Source organism: Nematolebias whitei, chromosome 15 (assembly GCF_014905685.2).
Source record: "Nematolebias whitei isolate Nwh7 chromosome 15, NemWhi1, whole genome shotgun sequence".
Classification (NCBI taxonomy): Eukaryota; Metazoa; Chordata; class Actinopteri; order Cyprinodontiformes; family Rivulidae; genus Nematolebias; species Nematolebias whitei.
The window spans coordinates 24370432-24392146 of NC_056512.1; the positions used below are offsets into that span (position 1 = coordinate 24370432).

The 21715-nt window shown below is 41.6% G+C and overlaps 1 protein-coding gene across 1 annotated transcript in view; it reads left to right on the forward strand.

Moving 5' to 3' along the window:
• Window positions 1-21244, forward strand: part of LOC119421112 (protein kinase C beta type) — a 114510-nt gene extending 93266 nt beyond the window's left edge. The window contains exons 11-17 of the mRNA XM_037688508.1: window positions 1949-1968; window positions 2259-2321; window positions 3655-3793; window positions 3948-4028; window positions 4347-4454; window positions 16438-16578; window positions 21008-21244. Of these exons, the coding sequence (XP_037544436.1) occupies window positions 1949-1968; window positions 2259-2321; window positions 3655-3793; window positions 3948-4028; window positions 4347-4454; window positions 16438-16578; window positions 21008-21184 (729 nt within the window). The 3' untranslated portion in view covers window positions 21185-21244. The remainder of the gene's footprint in view (window positions 1-1948; window positions 1969-2258; window positions 2322-3654; window positions 3794-3947; window positions 4029-4346; window positions 4455-16437; window positions 16579-21007) is intronic.
• Window positions 21245-21715: the final 471 nt, after the last annotated feature.

The window sequence follows — 21715 nt, forward strand, 5'->3', positions numbered from 1 at the left end:
GCCAACCAAAGTGCTGTACAGACAAAACAACAGGTAACACACAAAGCAAAATACAAAATGAGGTAAATCAGAATATAGGCGAAAAACGATGCAGATAATGACGACAAACCAGTGTGGAGCATACAGGATCAAAACACAGATCAGCTGGTGTTGAAAGCTATTGAATAGTAGTGAGTTTTTAAATGGGACTTGAAAACCGAGAGGGAGGGGGCCTGTCTGACAAGCGGAGGTAACTCGTTCCAGAGTCTTGGTCCTGCTACAGAGAAGGCCCTGTCACCTCTGCGCTTAAGACGAGTTCCTGGAACTGTGAGGAGCAACTGGTCCGCTGACCTCAGGGAACGTGGTGGGACATACGGTTGTAGCAGATCAGAGAGATGGGGGGGACACTGTTCAGTGATTTGTAGACATACATGAGTATTTTGAACTGGATTCGAAAGTGAACTGGTAACCAGTGCAGTGAGGTCAAAACTGGTTTAGAGAGATTAGATTTAGATTAAATTAGATTTAGAGAGATTACAGCGTGTTTGTTGAGTAGCATGTTCAGAGATCATGTGGTGCAAATACTGAGATTTAAATGAGCTATTTTTTTAACTTATGAATGTTATTAGCAGCTTCAGATAAATTATTGTTTCAAAGAATGTAGTAAACACACATGCACTATTTTCAAATTTCTTTAGGCATTTTTTTTAGAACATATTTGTGTGTAGGTTCATTACATAAATGTAAAACATATTCATCCATCCATTATCTCAACATTCTTCTTTCTTCTTCCTTTCTGGGTCGTGGGGTCACTGGTGTCCATGTCCAGCAATCACTGTGCGAGAGGCAGGGGACACTCTGGACAGGTCCAAGTCCATCACAGGGATACATAGAGACAAACGAGACAAACGTTCACATTCTCCCTGACACTTAAAGACAATTTAGAGTTAACCTGTGGGAGGAAACTGGGGAAAACCCACACACATAAAGAACATACAAACTCCACACAGATAGGTTCCTGGGTTGGGATTCAATCCAGCAACCTACACACTGAGAGGCAGTAGCTCTACCAACTGCACCACCATGCCACATGTCTAAGGTTCTGTATTTGACCAAGAGGTTGTCAAAAAGTGATTAATATAAAGCTTTAGATTTATTCCAAAGTTCATGCTCAGTAATCCAAGTATACAATCCAACAATGTTCAGCCAGGTCATCTGGACGGTTTCTTTTTTTTTTTGTGCTGAGACGTTTCGTCCTTCATCCAACGGACTTATTCAGTCTGACCAACCAAAACAAAACTGATTCTCCACCAACAGCATACTCCATAGTGGGGGAAAAACAGTTTGCAGGTGCTACGACGGCCTCTGGGGTCCACCTTCTCCCTCGTAAACTCCTCTGAGATAGACATGCCATTGTACACCTGGATTATTGAGCATGAACTTTGGTGTTTTGAACCATTTTGACATGACTGTCTCAGAGGAGTTGACGAGGGAGAAGGTGGACCCCGGAGGAGAGGGTGGGCTCCAGAGGCCATCTTGGCACTAGCAAACTGTTTTATTCCTCTATGGAGTGTGCTGTTGGTGGAGAATCAGTTTTGTGTTGGTGGCTCCTCACATTGAAGAAGTCCGTTGGATGACGGACGAAATGTCTCAGCACAAAAAATAAATTGTCCAGCTTTAGATTTATTGTTTCTATAAAGTTTTTGAGTTTCTAGATTTCAGTCTGTTTATCTTCCTCTGTAGTTAAATATGTTGCCTTGAACTTGAACTTTTTGTAAAATCTTGTAATGTTTGCATTTATGTGTCCCCGTGATGGACTGGAGACCTGTCCAGGGTGTCTCCCACCTCTCGCACAGTGATAGCTGGACATGGGTACCAGTGACCCCCCACGACCTGAAAAGGAAGAAGCGGGTAAAGATAGTGGATGGATGTTTATTTTGAATTGTAACAATGTCCATCTGAATGCCAGTTTCGTATCAGAAAACAATAGTAAGTCTAACAACCTCTAAACCAACTCTGCATGTTTCAGAACGCACCCCCCCGACATATTTTTCATGTGCACTTCACAAAGACATCGATTGTGAGCAACAATGCAAACAGCTCACTGCCTGGTCAGTCTGTAGAGAGCCCTCTTGTTGATCTTATCAGCTGCTCGCTGGCTCTGAGGAGACAACGCTGACCTTTATGCTCACACACACTCACACACTAATTGCCCCTCCGTTGTCCTTTCTCTCAGCCTTCCTCTAATTGGTGCTGTTGGTTCTGTGTTGCTTCTGTAGCTTCTATGCTGCTGAGATAGCCATTGGTCTTTTTTTCCTCCATCAAAAGGGCATCATCTACAGGTAACTTTCACACTTCCACACTGACATACTGAACAAAGTGAATGCAAAGCAATAATAATAAACCAAACATGGCTGGGATCATATTTAAAGGCTGTAAACATGTAACTCTTTTAGTTGTAGAAAGAGAAAAGGAGGAGGTGTGTGTTTATTTTTATTTTTATTTATTTAACCTTTATTTGTACAGGTAGTCTCATTGAGTCACGAGGACCCATTTTCAAGAGAGACCCATTTGGGACCAAATGGTGGGGGCTAAGGGCCTTGCTCAAGGGCCCAGAGTGGGGCAAATGAGGGTGGAAGCGGGGGGTGTCTCCTTTTCCACCCACATTTTGATGCTGTCGGTCCGGGGAGTTCAACTGGCGACTTTCTGATCACAGGCCCAACTTCTTTAACCTCTGCATTTTTGTTTCAGGTTACCTTGTAGGGACCAATTTTACCAAAAAAAATCATGCGTTGTGGGAACCAGCTGCTCTTTATGGGACCAAAGCCAGTCTCGTTGGGGGTTAGGGGTTAGGACTAAGGTGTGAATTGTGGATGGGTTAGGCTTATGGTTAGGCATGTACTAGTAATGGTTAGGTTTAAGGTAAGGGTCAAGGTTAGGCTATAGAAAATGAATGGAAGTCAATGCAAAGTCCCAAAAAGTACGTTTATAAGAATGTATGTGTGTGTGTTATCCACGTTTTACACACAACCATGAACATATTGACTCTTAGTCAGCCAGGATAAAGACAAAGAGGAGATATATGGATGCAGTTAGAGGACATGGAGGTAGTTGGAGTGAGGACAGAGGGAGATGGAGGATGACTCTCTGTGGTGACCCCTGAAGAGGGTAAAGCTGAAAGAAGAAGAAAATAACTTTTACCTTAGATTCTTAGCAAACTTGATAAGCTTAGAACCAGCAAACAGTTTTTCACCCAAAATGAAACATTTATTTTAACTGTTTTGAATTGTTTAAGCTTTGAGTGTGCTAGGTTAGGAATGTGCCTTTCTGAATCGTGGTTTATGAAAATCCACTTTTCTCGCTGGTTCTTCAAACTGAGTTAGTTTTGATTGCTGTCAACTGCAGGTGAAATACAGACTTCATGAATCCTCATTTACAACAAACCTAAATCTTCCTCAGTGTTGAGCAGACTAAACTTTAGCTGTGAGATGAAGGTGTGTTTTTCAACTTTTATCTTCAGACAGTTGTGTCTAGCTATTCAAAAAAACAAACTAACCCAATACTAGCTTTAGACTTGAACTGCAGTACAGGTCCAAAAGGCAACTAGAGCTATAGCTTCCTAAAAACACATAAACTGACAACTATTTTTTTAACCATTGCTTGATTTTTCTGTAGAGACCTGAAGCTGGACAACGTGATGCTGGACTGCGAAGGCCATATTAAGATAGCGGACTTTGGCATGTGTAAAGAAAATATGAACGATGGAGTCACAACCAAGACATTCTGTGGCACTCCAGACTACATCGCTCCTGAGGTGAGTGCGGCACTGCTGATTCATGCTCATCGTTGTTGGCTGGTTGAAATATGAGTTTAAATATGATCTTACTGTATATCTTTTAGGTTTTGTTTTAAAGAAACTTTTTCAATTTTGGGAGGATGAATGCAAGTTAACGAGGTATTTCTTTCAGATTATAGCCTACCAGCCTTATGGAAAGTCTGTGGACTGGTGGGCCTTTGGCGTTTTGCTGTATGAGATGTTGGCCGGACAGGTTGGTCCATGAATGCATGTTTGTGTCTATGTTTTATTGGTTTTTTTTTTATTTACTACCATGAGTTGATAAGCCAAAGACTCTCAATAGTTGCATTAAAATGTTTTTATTGTGCAGTAAAGGGTGATTTGTTAACTTGTGTATATATAACTTGGTTTTGTTTTGTATTAAAAATATGAAATAAAGGTGACTTCTTTATTATTATTATATATAGCACCGCTTCATAACAGAAGGCAGACCAGATTCATTCTTCTAGCTAATTGTGTTTACCGTTTGTTCTTCCTGTTCTGCTTCTTCCTCGCTCCTGTTCCTCTGCAGCCTCCGTTTGACGGCGAAGATGAGGACGAGTTGTTTCAGTCCATAATGGAGCATCATGTGTCCTATCCCAAGTCCATGTCAAAGGAGGCTGTCGCCATATGTAAAGGAGTGAGTACACAACACACACATGTCCTGTCTTTCAACCTTTGCCTCTTGTTCACAAGCGTACACAGAAAAAAAAGGGGGTTATATTTATTTAATGAAAGAATGCTGATGCAAGACCAAGAAGGATGTCCATCCATTATCTTTACCCGCTTCTTCCATTTGAGTCACGGGGGTCGCCGCTGCCCATGTCCAGCAATCACGAAGGGCGGGGGACACCCTGGACAGGTCTCCAGTCCATCACAGGGACACATAGAGACAAATGAGACAAACAACCATTCACTCTCTCTCTCACACCTAGGGACAGTTTAGAGTCACCAATCAGTCTAACATGCATGTTTTTGGTCTGTGGGAGGAAACAGGAGTACCTGGCGAAAACCCAAGCATGCACAGAGAGAACATGCAAACTCCACCCAGAAAGGCCCCCAGATCAGGATTTGAACCAGGGTAACCTGTTCAGTGAGAGTTAGCTCTACTAACTGCACCACTGTGCTGCCCCAAGAAGGATGTAAACTGAGAAATAAGGAGACATTCAAATACCCTCTATAATTAAATCTGTTATGTCGAACTTTCCCATCCCTCTCTTTATTTTGGCTGTATTTCTTTGTAAGCCACTGTTGTGCTTTTTAGATTCCTCTCAATCTCCCATCACACACTCTGTTTTCGTGTGATAGCTTGAGCCTGGGCTGGGTGCTCAGTTAGTTGAGGAAACAGACTTCCCAGCACCAATTGCTGCTCTTGACGCTCCCCCAACTAACTCAAGCTGATGTTTGTGTGAGTGGGTGGGTGGGCTGATTACTCCAACAAACACACTTGCTTCTCTCCATCAAACCTCTGTCTCCTCCAACTCTAAGCTTCACTGACCACGACAAGCAACACCCACAGGCTCACACACAGAGGCAGATGTATGGAAGGTCTAAAAACACATCCACTTATTTTACAAAGAACACACAACTTCTTTGTAAGCATTTTGTTCATATTCTGGATTCAAGGCTTACAGACAGAAAACCACCTGGCATTCCTTGAAGGAATCGCCTGCTGTCTTGCACGCCAAAGCTTTAAACTAAGATCTTGTGTGATCTTTTAGGACTCAAGTTCAAGTCAAGTTTATTGTCATTCACATCGCATGTGGTACATGAGGTGGAATGAAATTATGTACTCAGGGTCCCAATTACATCCATCCATCCATCCATCCATTTTCTTTACCCGCTTATTCCATTTTGGGTCACGGGGGTCGCTGGTGCCCATGTCCAGCAATCACTGTGCAAGGGGCGGGGTACACCCTGGACGGGTCGCAAGTCCATCACAGGGCCACATAGAGACAAACGAGACAAACAAACATTCACACTCTCACTCACACCTAGGGACAATTTAGAGTTACCAATCAGCCTAACATGCATGTTTTTGGTCTGTGGGAGGAAACCGGAGTACCCGGAGAAAACCCACACATGCACGGAGAGAACATGCAAACTCCACCCAGAAAGGCCTCTGGAGCGGGGTTTGAACCAGGGACCTGCTCGCTGAGAGGCAGCAGCTCTACCAGTTGCGCCACCATGCTGCCCCCCAATTACATCCAAAAATAGCAAAAATATAAAGTGTAAAAAGAAATAGTATATAACAATCTAAGATATAATAATAATAATGTCTTATGTGTTGTCATCAATACAATGGTGATATTGGCTCCGTGCTTTTAACCCATCCACCACCAGGTGGAGCAGTGGGCAGCTATGGAAAGTGCCCGGGGATCAACTGGGGATTTAGTGTATCTTGCTCTGAGACACCACGAGATGTGCAATGACCGGAGATCGAACCCAGGACCTTCGGGTCCCGAGTCGGCTGCCCTGCCCCTACACCATCTCGGCCCCCATACGCTAAAAGATCTAAGATATAAGCCAAACTAGAGTTGCATTCGGGCCTAAAAAATACGACCCGGACTGGCTCAAACCCGTATCATATTTTCCGAGCCCGACCTGAAATTAACGGATTAACTGTAATTACAGGCCCAAACCCAGAAAAAAAAGACTTTTTTTTTTTTTATAAGTTTTTACTGCTTTTGGTAGCAAATTAGTTTTACATGATATTTTAAAAACGTAAGGAAAGGAAGGAAGATGTAAGATTTATTGTTTCACCAAATGGATATTAACATACAAAACAAATAGCCAAACGCATCAACTCTAAAGACAGGCTATTATACTGATGAACAAAAATATTTTTTAGAGTAAAATTATTTGGAAAAATATAAAACGAGGCTATTTTAATTGAATGTGCTTCTTGCTTCGGCTTTTGTAGCTTCAGATACTTCCTTCAACGTAGATGACAGCAGGTGTGGAGATGCGCGCGGCCGGTGATCAGCTGATCCATGTGAGCTTAACCGGACTTTTTTTTTTTTTTTTACCTCTTTCAACCAGCTGGTCGGACCTGCCTCCTCCTCAACAAGTAGATTAACACAATTTTATATTGTGCATTCTTATGTAGTTTTCTTTGTACTGTATGAGTCATAAAATTGCATCAAAGCCCGAGACCAGCCCGGCCCACACATTAAGGACATTATTATGGCCCGGGCCCGGCCTTCGGGCCCAGGTTAGAAATGACAGCTCCACGCTAAACACTAATAATGTAAAACAATATGGCATAACAACAGCAGCCCGAACATGAGTCTGTGGTGAGCAGATGGAATGAATGAATGAATAAGGATGAGTACAGCAGCATGAGATCAGCAGCGTGGATCAGTAGCGGCACTGATAAGTCACATACTACCAATTAAAGTGGCAATACAGTGATTTTATTTAATTCAGATAATTAAGAATTAAAAGTAAGATCTGAAGTATTGTACTTTTATAAAACACACGCACGTTACCTTCAGTCTGCAGTAAGTTCAAAAGTGTGCTTTTTCTGGCCTGACCTGACTCTCGCTCCCACTACAGTTAAAGACAAAGGCATTCTGAGGTAAATTAATGGAAACTGTGTTCACTGGCATGTACACACACTCACACACACTGTATGTTATGTATTAGTGATGATTACTGAGTTGTAGTGCTACAGCGGTGAATCTTCAGTGGAGCATGAACGCTCGCCTCCATCCACCCCCACACTCCCCTCTGCTCCCTGCCAGCCTCACTGGAGTTCAGTCACTATGTGTTCGTGCCTGTGTGTACATTTAATGACAAGATGAAACTTTGCTGTTTAAGTGCTACATGGCCTTTCTAGTTTTAAAAAATGGAAATATATATAATTTGTAGATAGTTGACTTTCTTGTATTCACATAAAAAAAAAACAGGCATCTAAATGACAGACTAAGCTTAATTTTAGCTACTTTTATCTGTCCATTCAGTTTCAGTCACTTTTCTGTAGTGGTGTTGAAGCGGTGACAGGTCCATGAGGAAACATTGCTCTCCCCAGCGACACACTCTTGATCTTCCTGAGGGAGTAGCCCTTTGAAACATGAGAGCTCGTGTCTCTATCTTGTCACCCTCTGGAGGAAGCTCATTTCAACTGAACCATGAGAAGTTGAGAACCATGACCTCAGATTTAGAGGAGCTGACTCTCATTTCAGCTGCATTACACTTTGCTGCCAACCATCCCAGAACATAAGGTCATGGCTTGAAGACCCCAGCAGAACTTAAAGCAGAGTCATGACCCTGAGGTTCCTAAATTGGAACATCCCTCACCATGACTGCACCTTGAGATTCTGTCCATGAACACCGCAAACAGGATCAGAGACAATGGGACAGTCCTGGTGGAGTTCAACCTGCCCCGGGAACAAGCTCAAGGTTGTCTTGAGGAAATGGACTCTTGCTTTGGTTCTGCAGGGACTGGTTGTCCTTTAAAGCAACCCAGACGCCTCACACCCCCACATATGAATGTGGATGAGATGGAACCTTGCCATGCAGTGTTTTATTAAAGATGTTTTTGGTGACTGTGGTCCTGTCTGGCTCAGATCAACAACCTGTGTAGTTTGGGGCATATTCACTTTTCTCATGATCATTCTCACACAAGGAGCTCTAGATCGAGGACGACTGGTGGTTGTTTTATTTCTTCAATTCTGAGTAGATGCACCAAATGTCGTCACCTTTTCACCAAGCTGCTAATGTCCTTATAATGTAACACCTTCTAGCCTTGTGTAGATCTACTATCATGGGCTTGACACTCATGGCCAGCTCTTTAGTCCTGCCCAAGGTGGTGGAGAGGTTGGACAGGAGAAAAACAGATTCTGTGGACAGGCATTCTTTTCAACCATAACAAGCTGAGATTAGAGTTGTCTGAAATTAAATATTAATTGATTTATAATCTGCCATCTGGGCACATAACCAATCTGTGGGAGCCAGAAATCTGCATGGGTTGCAGAGAATTAAATACTTCTTTCCATCAATGATTTGCAGATCAGTTTTTAACATTTAGGTAATGTGAGTGTTTTTGACATTTTTAGATTTTTTTTTTGTTGTTGTTGTTGCTTTTCTGTTTCTCTCACTTGAAAAGAAACTACCATAAAAATAAAAGCGTGTCTCTTTCCTTGTAAGTGTGCAGACTTATAAAATCAAGGTGGTATTAAATATTTCCTCCACTTTAAGTGCAGATTGTTGTGTGAGGAGACGGTGATCAAAGATGTTTCCACTGCTCTGCTTCAACCTGTTATGCATTCATAATTTATAGTTACCAGTGCACACACAAGCTGCTGCTGTTTATATTGTAGTGTTGTAGAAACACAATGTCTTCATCTTCAACATCGTTTGAATATGCAGCAAAGAGCAGCTCCACTCACAAATACAAAACAGGCACACACTAGATGAAGAGGGGATTCATGTACATGTGGTTTTAATGTTGTGGCAGAATTTAACCAAATCACAATTTTCCCCAAAGCTATTAAATACTTAATGTTTTGGGGGAAGGTGGGGTGGATATTATGTTCACATTTAAAAGCTAGCATGCACAACAGACATCTACTAGGCCTGTCGCGATAAACAGTAAATCAATTAATTGCATGATAAATGACAATTATCGACCTCAATTTCATTTATTGTCTTTATCGATTCTTCGTGTCTCTCTCTTTCTACTGAAGACACTGGATGACAAACGGCTCAACTCCGGTGCTCTTCACTGACCCCTCCCTTTCTCTTTTCTCTTTAAAATCCATTTTAACGTCCAAAGTTGCGTTTTTGGATTGTTAAGAGCAGCTAAGCTGAGAAGCTAAGCTATGAGCTAAGCTAACAGATGGACCTCGGGGAAAAAAATCTCCATATTGTCGAAGCTCCAAAATTCACGATTGAAACCCGTGCCTTCATGTAGAAAAATTTTCTCTGCAAAAAGAACCTGAGAATTTGTTTAATGATTTATTTATTTTTTTATTAAAAGCTTTGTATGAAAAATGTTATGCCAAAGAGCACAAACCACACAAATCATCCACCATTTTGAGAACTGAAGAGAGACAGCCCATGTCACGTCAAGGAGCCTCCCTCCCATTTTTCCTAAAGAGACACGCTGCTAGCTCCCTCACTACCTATCCTTCGGTTCAAACAGTCATACTGCCATCCGATGGTCAAAAATGTACTAAATGAAAACAAATTAAACATTTCTTCTTAAATTTGACAGTAATTACCATATATTGTCAAATTTCAAACAATATTATCATTTATCGCAATAATTTCTGAGACAATCGCCCAGAAAATTTTGTTATCGTGACAGGACTAACATCTACACACGTTTACATACACACACAGACATATACAGTAGTCCCTCGTTTATCGCAGGGGAACGGTACCCTGAAGCCCCGCGATAAGTAAAAAACCACGTAGTATTTTATTTTAGTATATACATATATATGTATGTGTGTGTGTGTGTGTGTATGTGTTTTAAACCCCTCCCACACTCTTGCAATATTTTAAACTATGTGTCTAAACTCTAAATGCTCTAAAAGAGCACAGAATGTCATGATTTCAGCTCTCCGCCTCCGGCTGCTCTCTGCCAGCGCTCTCGGCCACGCCCACTTCTCCGCTGCAGAGCGGAGATATGACACGCTGCAGGAGGATGTTTCTCCTGCAGTGTTGGCTGCACACAGGTGCAGGAGGTGCTAAATAATTTATTTTAAATACAAATTTCATGCCGATCATGCAGCTCATCCATCAATCAGCCAATTGTGTGTCATGTCCAATCTTATTTTGAATAACCGCGATAGATCGATTCTGCGAAAAACAAACCGCGAAGTAGCGAGGGACTACTGTAAACACAAACGTATTAGTATAGTAATACTGAAATACCACATTATCAAATAGTGATGAATAAGCCCTATACATCTAACGTGCACTAAAATAGTAAAACACTAAAACAACGTGATCAAAGTTCACAAAATAAATGTGTATCAGTCATGAGCCTCTGATAATAGAAACATTTTCAGTTTGCTTTTGAATGCAGACGCGAAACTGGCCTCATTTAGAAGAAACCTTGAACCAGAGAAAAGGACCACGGTCACTGAAAGCTGCCTCAGCAGACTTGGATCAAACCCCGAGAACAACTAATAAGCCTGAATCTAATGAACCTGACAATAAACGTTGTTGATTTTACTTTGAGGCAGTAGGGTGGCGCAACTGGTAGAGCTGCTGCCTCTCAGCAAGCAGGTCCCTGGTTCAAACCCCGGTCCAGGGGCCTTTCTGGGTGGAGTTTGCATGTTCTCTCCGTGCATGCGTGGGTTTTTTCCGGGTACTCCGGTTTCCTCCCACAGACCAAAAACATGCATGTTAGGCTGATTGGTAACTCTAAATTGTCCCTAGGTGTGAGTGAGAGAGTGAATGGTTGTTTGTCTCGTTTGTCTCTATGTGTCCCTGTGATGGACTTGCGACCCGTCCAGGGTGTACCCCGCCCCTCGCACAGTGATTGCTGGACATGGGCACCGGCGACCCCCGTGACCCAAAATGGAATAAACGGGTAAAGAAAATGGATGGATGGATGGATGGATGGATTTTACTTTGACTATTAATTTCAGGGGCCACAACCTGCATGTTTTCATCTGCTTGAAATACTTCCTGCTACCATATGTCATCCTCCTGGGGGAAAAAAGATGTATAAAAGGTGATAACATGGACAAACAAAGAGAAGCAGGTCAATCAGAAATAGGTTCATGTCATAAATAGAGAGGTAGAATATTATTAAGTCAACAGAAAATCTCATAAAGCATTAGATCTGTTGATGAAAACTTAACTGCAAAAATCCTGGGTCATTTTGGGACATGAGACTGCCCACGCTTTGGTTTCTTATCACTGTGTTTACACGTGCACACAGTTGCATGCACGTATACGGTTGATTACACTTAAAATGTTATTCTGACTTCAATGTGATGAGTTATGATGGCATCTCCCCACCTACACACACTCTGTCAGTGACGTCACTCACCTCAAAGGTCAGGTTTGGACAGACTTTGTAAACTTTTCTTAATTGTGCCTGCAGACAACTGCTGCAGTAGAAGAAGTCCTTGTTGTGAGGAAGGTATAAATTAGTGTTAGGAAGTCTTCATGTCTTTTCAGGATTTAATAATGAGTAAAACAATATGAAGCAACCCTTGTAAAAAGGGTCAGACCACAGTTTAAACTTATTGAACCAAGTAGCTGCTGCTCGTGTTATTTATACTTTGTACTCAAATCTTTTTGTGTTCTGCACGGAAGAACTGAAACAGGATGTGAAGATAATTGGTTCCGCTCCAGACCACATTTTGTGTGTGTTTGTTCCACAGAAATTAATTTTAAACAAGCTACCAGACAACTTTAATAATTCCAGAAGAGATACAGTATGTAGCTTTTCCTCTGCTGTTCACAATACTCCGCCTGTTGTGGAGCAGCAAATGTTGGAACACCCTCTTCTTGAGCTCTAGTTCCTCAAACAGAAGAAAAAGAGTGACAGTTGTGTTTGGTTATTGTTACCGCTCAGAAGAAGCATTATTGGGAAATGTGTGCTGAAGCCTTATTACTACGTCAAAGAAGTGAGCTTGAAATGTTTTGCTTAATACACGTTTTTTGTTCACCGTTGGGGAGCAAAAAGGGGGATTTAGAAATACCCTCTGTTCGTGCGCGTTGCGAGCATGATAACTTGAAAAATAAGTGAGAAACGGACTTCCATTTTGGTGTATTCTGCATCAAGGAGTATGAAAAGTCCCAATCAAAAAGTGTGGCTGCCAATGTACATGTACGTAAATTAACCTTGTGAGCTGGATAACTTAAAAAATAAGCAACTTGGATTTTGCTAAAAAAGTTAAGTCAGGTCCTCTGGACGTTCAACTTGGATTTCTATTTTGTTGTAGTGTGCTTTTATAGGAGGGTGGGTGGGTATATGCATGTATGTACCCCATTTATTTGAGAAGACTGGAATGTTATATAATTATATATACTGTATGTTAGGCTATATTATACAGCAATATAGTTAGGGTGGCCAAAGTTCTATCTATGGTGGCCAAGGCCCTCATTGGCCAAACTCTGGCTCTGCCATTGCACCTGGTGGTGGATGAAATGGTTTCCTCCAATCAACAGGATCTGTCACTCTGCGCTGCCTCAAACAAGCAAAAATAAAATCCTACCTCTCCTCTTATATTGTCAGTGTAACTCCTAATTACTCAAATTAACTTTGAACTTGAATTGGTAGAGCTGCTGCCCCTCAGTTGGGTTTTGCCAGATCGAATCCTGGCCAGGGACCTATCTGGGTGGTTTGTATGTTCTCTCCGTGCATGCGTGAGTTTTCTCCGGGTACTCCAGTTTCCTCTCACAGACCAAAAACATGCATGTTAGGCTGAATGTTAACTCTAAATTGTCCCTAGGTGTGAGTGAGAAAGTGCATGGTTGTTTGTCTCTGTGATGGACTGGAGACTAGGTCCAGGGTGTACCTCGCCTCTCGCACATTGACTACTGGATATGGGCACCAGTGACCCCCATGACCCAGAAAGGAAAAGCGGCTAAAAGATAATAGATGGATGGATGGATGGATGGATAAATGGATGGAAACGATGGGCTTTGGCCCCAATCAAACTGATCAACCACCATATCCTGACATCAATGAGCTCCTGGAAAGTCTGGGGCACAACCTGGTGGTGTTGGATAGACCTAAACAGGATGTTTCAGATGTTTCATTGGATTTAGGTCAGGTGAGTGTGGAGGGGCATCCATTCTTTCATCCTTCAGAAACTACCGGCATACTTTCGCCGCATTATCATGTACCAGAAGGAACACAGGATCCACTGCACCAACCAAGGGTCTAATATTGGGTCTAATGATTTCATCCTGATACCTAATGACTGTCAGGATGCCATCGTGTATCATGTAAAGGTCCATGCATCCCTTCATGAATATGCCTCCTCAGACCAACATTGACCCACCACCACATCGATCATGTGAACAATGTTGCAAGCAGCATAACGTTCACTGTGGCTTCTCCAGACCCTTTCTTGTCTGTCACATGAGCTCAGAGTGAACCCACTCTCATCTATGAAAAGATCAGGGCGAATCTGCCAGTTCTGGTGTTCTCTGGCAAATGCCAGTCGAGCTCGATGGTGCCGGGCTGTGAGCACAAGGCCCACTAGAGGACGCCGGGACCTCAGGCCACCCACATGAGGTCTGTTTCTAATGGTTTGGTCACAGAGATATTCACCTCAGTGACCTGCTGGACGTCACTTTGTAGGTCTCTAGCAGTTCTCATCCTGCTCCTCCTTGCACCAAGGAGCAGATACCAGTCCTGCTGATGAGTTAAGGACCTCTGACTAGCCTGTCCAGCTCCATGCTCTTGGATCTGTGCTGGGAGACAGGCCAGACCTTCTGGCAATGGCACAAATTGATGTGTTGTTCTGGTGGAGCTGCACTGCCTCTGCAACATCTGTAGGGTCCAGGTATCGCCTCATGCTTCCAGTAGTGACACTGACCATAGTCAAATGCAAAACTACTGAAAAGCAGTCAAAAAGTTGAGGTGGGACAAATGTCTGACCAGATCAATGTCCCAGAAGTTAAACGGACTTGATATTATACTCTTGATTAAAAAGTATTCCTTTAATTTTCTTTGAGCAGTGTATTTTACAATAAATTTACCGTTGAGATCAATCCAGTTCATGACCGCCTCAGCTAAATGATGTTAAACACAAACATGGTTCTAACTTAGTCCTTTTTACAGATATTTTTCATTCAACCTTTATTTAGACAGGTAAATCCCATTGAGCCTCGATGACTCATTTACAAGAGAGACCTGATTTCAACAAAGAATGATGACAACAATGGACAACAGCAACAACAACAGACAGCCACAAAAAAGGCATACAGATTAAAAAAAAAAATTTTTTTACAAATAAGATGGCAAAAAAAGTAACAAAAACAGCTAGATTATAAGGCGAATGTAGAAAACTAAAAACAGGAACATGTCTGCATTGGTCCCTGCCAGGAGTCCAACAGATTCTTAAAGCCACTTAGAGAGGTCAAGGTCGAGAGCTTCAGATCTTTTTGTAAGATGTTCCAGGAAACAGGAGCGGAGTAGGAGAAGGCCCTTTAGAGTTTATTATATATTATATTGAGCTTAAAATTGATGTGGTAGTACCTGAGTTGTACACAATATATACCATGAGTACTAATAGATTGCACAAGATCTTGTGAGATTGCACAGAAGATTATTTTCCAGCTTTGACCATTACGTTTGCCATAACTTCATCATTTTAAACGAGATTATCTCAGTTTTAGACACTTTCATTTTCCTTAAAGTTTTAGTCTCCTTAAACTGATCACTTCAAAACAGCATTTTCTCCGAGGGGAAGCTCTCTGGCTGTCGACTTTTCTTGTTCAATTTTTATCTTACAAACTCAGTAATGGACCAGGCTGACATTCTGCTGTGCTGAACTGTTCATCTTCATTCAGTGCAACAGTAACACAGGCAAAGTGTTAACAATGTTCATGCAGCATCAGCAGCTGAAGAGTGAGCACACAAACAACGGGCATTTGCACCAGAACAAGTTGGAACAATGAAGTTAGGCAAGAACCTTTAGACAGGCAGTTTTTATTGTACGACATTAGGCCTGAAAATAAATAAATCAGTTAATTGCATGATAAATGAAAATTATCAACCTCATTTTCATTTATCAGTTTATCGTTTCTTTCTGTGTCTCTCTCTTTCTACTGAAAACACTGGATGACAAAAAGCTAAACTCCGGTGCTCTTCACTGGCCCCTCTCTTTCTCTTTTCTCTTTAAAATCCATTTTAACCATCCAAAATCACGTTTTTGGATCGTTAAAAGCAGCTAAACTGAGAAGCTAAGCTAACAGGCCGACCTTGGAAAAACATCTCCGTCTTGTAAAAGCTCCAAAATTCACGGTTGAAACCTGTGCCTTCATGTAAAAAGTTGTTTTTGTCTGCAAAAAGAAGCTGAGAACTTGTTTACTGATTTGATTAAAAGCTTTGTGTGGCAAATGCTATGCTAAAGAGCTCAAACCACACCGAGTGTCTGCCATTTTGAGGACCGAAAAAACAGCAACAAGAGACAGCCCGTGTCATGTCAAGGGGCCTCCCTCCCATTTTCCTTAAAGAGACACGCTGCTCGATCCCTCACTATCCATCCTTCTGTTCAAGCGATCTTATACTGCCATTCGGTGATCGAAAAAAGTACTACACACAAAACAAATGAGCAAACATTTCTTCTTAAATTTGACAATAATTACTAATTATTGTCAAATTTCAAACAATATTATTATATATTGCAATCATTTCTGAGACAACTAATCGCCCAGCAAAATTTGTTATCGTGACAGGCCTGTATGACATGAACATCTGCAGATAAAAAGTAATTCATAAATAATCAGGATGGCAACAAGAGGGTAGTGATGGAGCAATGGGGAGCAGGAAAAGCATATTGGTGTTGACAGCTTCTGCACATTTGCAAACACTTAAGATGTTAGAACACAGAGAAAGATTATAGACACTGGAGAGAGCAGAGAAAGTATGGAGGAAAAGATGGCAGGAACCATGGCTGTCCTCTCTTTGTGTCCAGCTGATGACGAAGCATCCAGCGAAGCGGCTGGGCTGCGGTCCGGAAGGCGAGAGAGACATCAGGGACCACAGCTTCTTCCGCTACATGGACTGGGAGAAACTGGAGAACAAGGAGGTGCAGCCGCCGTTCAAACCCAGAGCTGTAAGTGAGACGTACGGATCAAACGCAGGAATGTGCAAATCGCATGAAAACACTCCTCCACCTGAGCAGAGAGCAGGAGCTTAATCCCTCCTGCTCGGGGTAAATGTGCAGAAACTTTACACCTCCTTCTCCTTCTTTCACTCTTAACTTTCTCTTTATATTGCTGTTTTATTTTGCACGTCTGTTCACTGTCTCTGTGACGTTCTGTCTCTTTCCTCCTCTCCCTGTACGGCACATTGCACACAGGTAAGTCAGAATATATTCATGTTGCTGCTGAAGAAGGAGAACACGGTCAGCGATCATTATAGCAGCAAAAATGCTAACGGTTCCCGGAGACTTTTTGTCCATTTTGTCCAAAAATTGATGCCTGAAGTTTGGAGTTGTTGTGTTTTATGTGAGTGAGAGGGTTAGGGGTTTTTTTTGGGGGGGGGGGGGGGGTTAGACAAAATTTAGAAAAAAATAAAATAAAGTTTGAGCTTGAATTTATAGCAAAGATCATTAAAACAACAGTGTTTGTGTTTGCTTGTTTTTTCCTGCCTATGACAAAATGGGTTTTATCATAACTCTAGTTAGAATGACATCATTTATAGTTGCTCATACACACACACACACACACACACACACACGTTTGTAGCCTCAGGCCTCTCTGCTGCTTAAGAGTTTTTTTCCTGAGTTGAGCTTTTATGCAGCTTTCTCTGCCTGCAGGGGTTTTACACTGTATGTGTGTGTATGAGCGCGAGGGTGTGTGTGTGTGTGTGTGTGCATTTGTAGTTTGGAGTCTAGAAGAAAGTAGAGGTCACCATTAGGACCTGGCAGCTGCAGCACAGCTCTGTAAAGTCCTCTGATGTGACGGCTGACATGAGTTTTATGATCTGCTCTCCTCTTTGCCTCTTCTCTCCGTCTGCTTCTGTCTCTTCTCTCCGTTTGATTGTGTCTTTCAAACACCTTTGTCTCTCAGGCCTCTTGGTTTAGCTTTATTTCGTTTTTTCCTTTATTTTGGGATCTCAGTGCAGTTCTATGATTCTCTGTTGTGCCAGGCTTCTCTCAGAGTTTATTTATAATCATTTTTATTTATGGCTAAAAACACTCCAAAATTTTTTTTCCCCTGCGAGTGCTGTGTCATGTCTTTGTGTTAATAGCTGCTTACGAAGAATATTTGATGCAGTTTGTTTCTATAATCAGAAATTAGCTGGTCTTTGATATTTATTTATTTATGGTTTTGTGTGCAGCGTTTTGCAGAAATTAAAGGTTGGGCTCTTTTGAATGGATGATGACCTACCAACCAGATAACAAACCAATTGAAGGGCTGATTTGTTTATCAGACAAATAAAAAAAAAAACTAATGTCAATAACCTGGAATTTCATTTAAAGCTATCACTGTACATCCGTCTTTATTCATGTCCGTTCAGCCATCAATAGTCGGATTTTTCCTCCTTCGTCCTCCTGAAGCATCTGTTCAGTGCTGCCGTGCATCGACCCATCTGTTCTTTCATCTGCATATTTTTATTTGTCCTCTCCATGTTCAGAGTCTTCCAGCCTGTTTGTGTTTATTTGCATGCTCTGAGTCGCCGTCTCAAATGAAACCTGTCAAGGAGTGCACTACGAAATCCTTAAAACGAGACGGAAATCTTGCAAAATCTAAAATGTGTGATTCTGAAATCAGAGTGTTTTGATGTGAAACTATTAGTTTTTTTTTTCCCAAAACAAAGAACTTAACATTATATTTTTCAAAAAGCTAATTTTACATTACAAGTAGTTTAAATCAGCATTTAACCTTAACTGCAAATTGAACACAATGCGTTGTTTTTTGGTTTATTTCCCCAAACTCTCAACAGCCTGGTCAATTTCATTAAAATGTTTGACTTAAAGAGATTTAATAACTCTGCAGTCCTCTGGGTGAGGATGTCAAAGAAGACAGAGTCCTTGTTGGGTTAATTAAAGCGTCATGTTGTGATGGAGATGGGGAGAAACAGTCCCTCTGAGGCACTTCATGGAGAAAATGTAGTTTTCAAGTTAATACACTTAGAGCTATGTGCATCTCAAGCTTAAATGCTTGTTTTGTTGTTCTGCTGTGGTCAAAATGAATAAATGGGTGATTTGAAAAAAAAAAATACAAAAAGGAAATTAAAACAGGTCTTGCATGATCTAATAATGAATTAAAAAATAAAATGCTACTTTTGCTTAAATAAGGTTTTATGTCACTGTAATAATAAATATTTCAGTACCTCTAAACTTTGCAGTTCGACTTTTGTGGACTCACTCTATCGCAGGTTTTCAACATAAGATTGTACATGATTGACGATGGGGAAAGACAGACCCCACCCCCTCCTTTCTCTTTCTGAGGCTGTTTGTCACAGCAGAGCAGAGACACACAACAGCCCATGTCCCTGCTCTGCTGTGACAGACATCCTCAGAAAGAGAAAGGAGGGGGTGGGGTCTGTCTTTCCTCATCGCTGCTGCTCAGGGAGCAGGGATGAACAGATCAGATGAACAAATGTAGAATATTGGAGAAAATGCTTAGGTGGAAAAATAATAGTGAATCAGTTTTTATAAAAGAGATTGGCTGCGTGCGGCTCACTCAGGTATAAGACAGACTCCCCCACCCCCCTCCTTTCTCTTTCTTAGACTGTTACAGTAGAGCAAACACACAACAGGTGGGCGTGCAACAGACAGCCTCGAGAAAAGAAAGGAGGAGGCGGGGGGGTCTGTCTTATACCTGAAGTACCCACACAAGTGGCATGGATTGTTTATTTAAAATAATCAAGCGTGACCTGAACCAAGCATTTAGTCCAGCCCCTCAGCAATTACTGAGCGGGCCAGGCCACCAGGAAATGTCCTGGTGCTCCCGATGGCCAGTCCGACCCTGGGATTGGCTCCGTAATTGTAGCATCAGTCTGGCCACCCTCTTTTTCTATGCTCTTTTAGGGCGTTTAGAGCATTGTTATGAACATTGCAAAAGTGTGGGAAGGGTTTATAAAGTCACCAAACTCAGTAACAAAGGGGGTCCAAAATTCAAAACGTATTTCAAAGCAAGGATCAGTTTCAGTGTATACATTAACTCCAGTCAGATACATGATATATGTTCTTGGTTACAGTTTCCTCAGCAAGAGTTTCATCTGACTCTTGACGTTCTCTGTCGCTTCGTCTGTATCAAAATCAGATTACGGAAAAATTCCACTGATTTTTCTTGGCTTCAAAGTTGGCCGACTGTCACGAGAAGTCTGCACTAAATAAAGTTTGTTCAGTTTTGAAGTAAAATGAGAAACAATAATAATAAAAAAATACTTTTAAAATCTCATCTTGGGGACCAAATAAGTTGTTATTTAGGGCCATATTTGGCCCTTGGTCCTTGAGTTTGACGTGTGACCTAAAGAAACATACAAAATCATAACAGTTAACTTTATAGTACTCAAGTAAAAGTAGTTATTATGTAGACTAATCTTCCTTCTTAGCCACTTTCCTCTTTATAAATAGTGTGGAAAGCCTGTTAAGCTAACACTAGCTAATAAAACAGCTGGGTGGTTAGCCTTTAGCGAGCCTACAGTAGACTGCTTTATTGTCTTTGTTTATGAGGTAAAAAGTTCAAGTTTCCCTTCCTTTGGTCGTCATATATGCAGCTGATGGACAGCGGGGGAGGGGAAGTGTTAGCCTGCGTTAAACTTTACTTGTGAAAATCCCTGTATTGTCTCTGGTTTGTAATTTGAGGAACTTTAAAGGAGTGGCATGACAGAAAAATGTAGTAGTTTTAAAAATGTGGCCTTTTAAATAAATGGATAGCTTCAACCAGCCTTTGCCTACATGTGAGTAGTAAATATTTAGAGATTTTAAATCATCCACAAAACTTCTATATTCACTGATCACATCTCAGCTGCAGCAAATAATTAACCTACAATTAACCATCAGTTACATTAATAATTATCTTAAAGCTTCAAGGTTGATTGGGTGTTATATTCTACAAACTCCAACTGATTCCAGTTCCCTAAATGATGAAATAAATTGGGTTTGGTTTTGGAAATTTACAGGATAAACGCTCCTTTTCAGAAACTTCTGGCTTTGTGCATGACTTCTGATTGCCAGGTCATGATACAGTGCACTGCTTCAGGATGTTTGAAACGTTTTGTGTTTGGAATATCTGCTTCAAATATTTGAAAAAGGAAAGCTCACATGAGGCGCGCTTCATTTTGTGTCTCCGGCCGGTTTCGGTTAACAGAGCCTCAAATGAAGCTTTTTTTTTTCCACTTGTTCTAATATTTGAAACCATTTTCAAGTGATGTCATCTCACACCTTGGTTCAACCTGCCATTCCCCCTCTTTTGTTTTTCTCCTCTCTTTACCCCCCACCCACTCCATCCATTCCTATCCATCCCCGCTCCTCTCCTTCCCGATCCACCCCTCCCTCACTCCCAACTCCCCTGCCCCTCCCTTAACAGTGCGGACGGGAGGCTGAGAACTTTGACCGTTTTTTCACTCGCCATCCGCCGGTGCTGACGCCACCTGACGAGGAAGTGATTCAAAACTTGGACCAAGACGAGTTCCAGGGATTCTCCTATATCAACTCGGAGTTCCCAGGAAACGCTGCCACCACCGCTGCCGCCGAGCAGGCTTGATTTCAGCCCACAGACATGGACACACAGATATGACTCAGTAAACCCGACACAGAAATACACCTAAAGTATCCTGGGAACTGCTTGTGTTATCAGAGATGAAGCTCTGGGGGGGACTTACTGCATGGACTGTAGCACTCTGGAAGAATGAAGGTTTGAGGTAGATGCATTTAAATTATTTTTATACGGTGGGTGTAAAAGGTCTACACAGCCCTGTTTAAATGCAGTTGTTTTTTTTGTTTGTTTTTTTTAAACGAAAGGTAGACCCTGATAAATCATTTCAAAACTTTACCTACCTTTATTGTTTCATCTGGCCTGGTCATTCTACAACTTTGATTTTCTTGTAGTGAAACCGTTCTTGATATTTGATTGGGGACATTGCGATTTGGAACAATGAAATTCCTTTTTATTTTCACTGTCTTAGCAGACACCTAACAGTTTTAGACCAAAGGAAACAAGTCTTTGGAGCTGTTCATAATTCAATCCAGCTTGAGTTAAACCTCAGTTCCAACTAAAGAAAAGCATCCCCAGAGC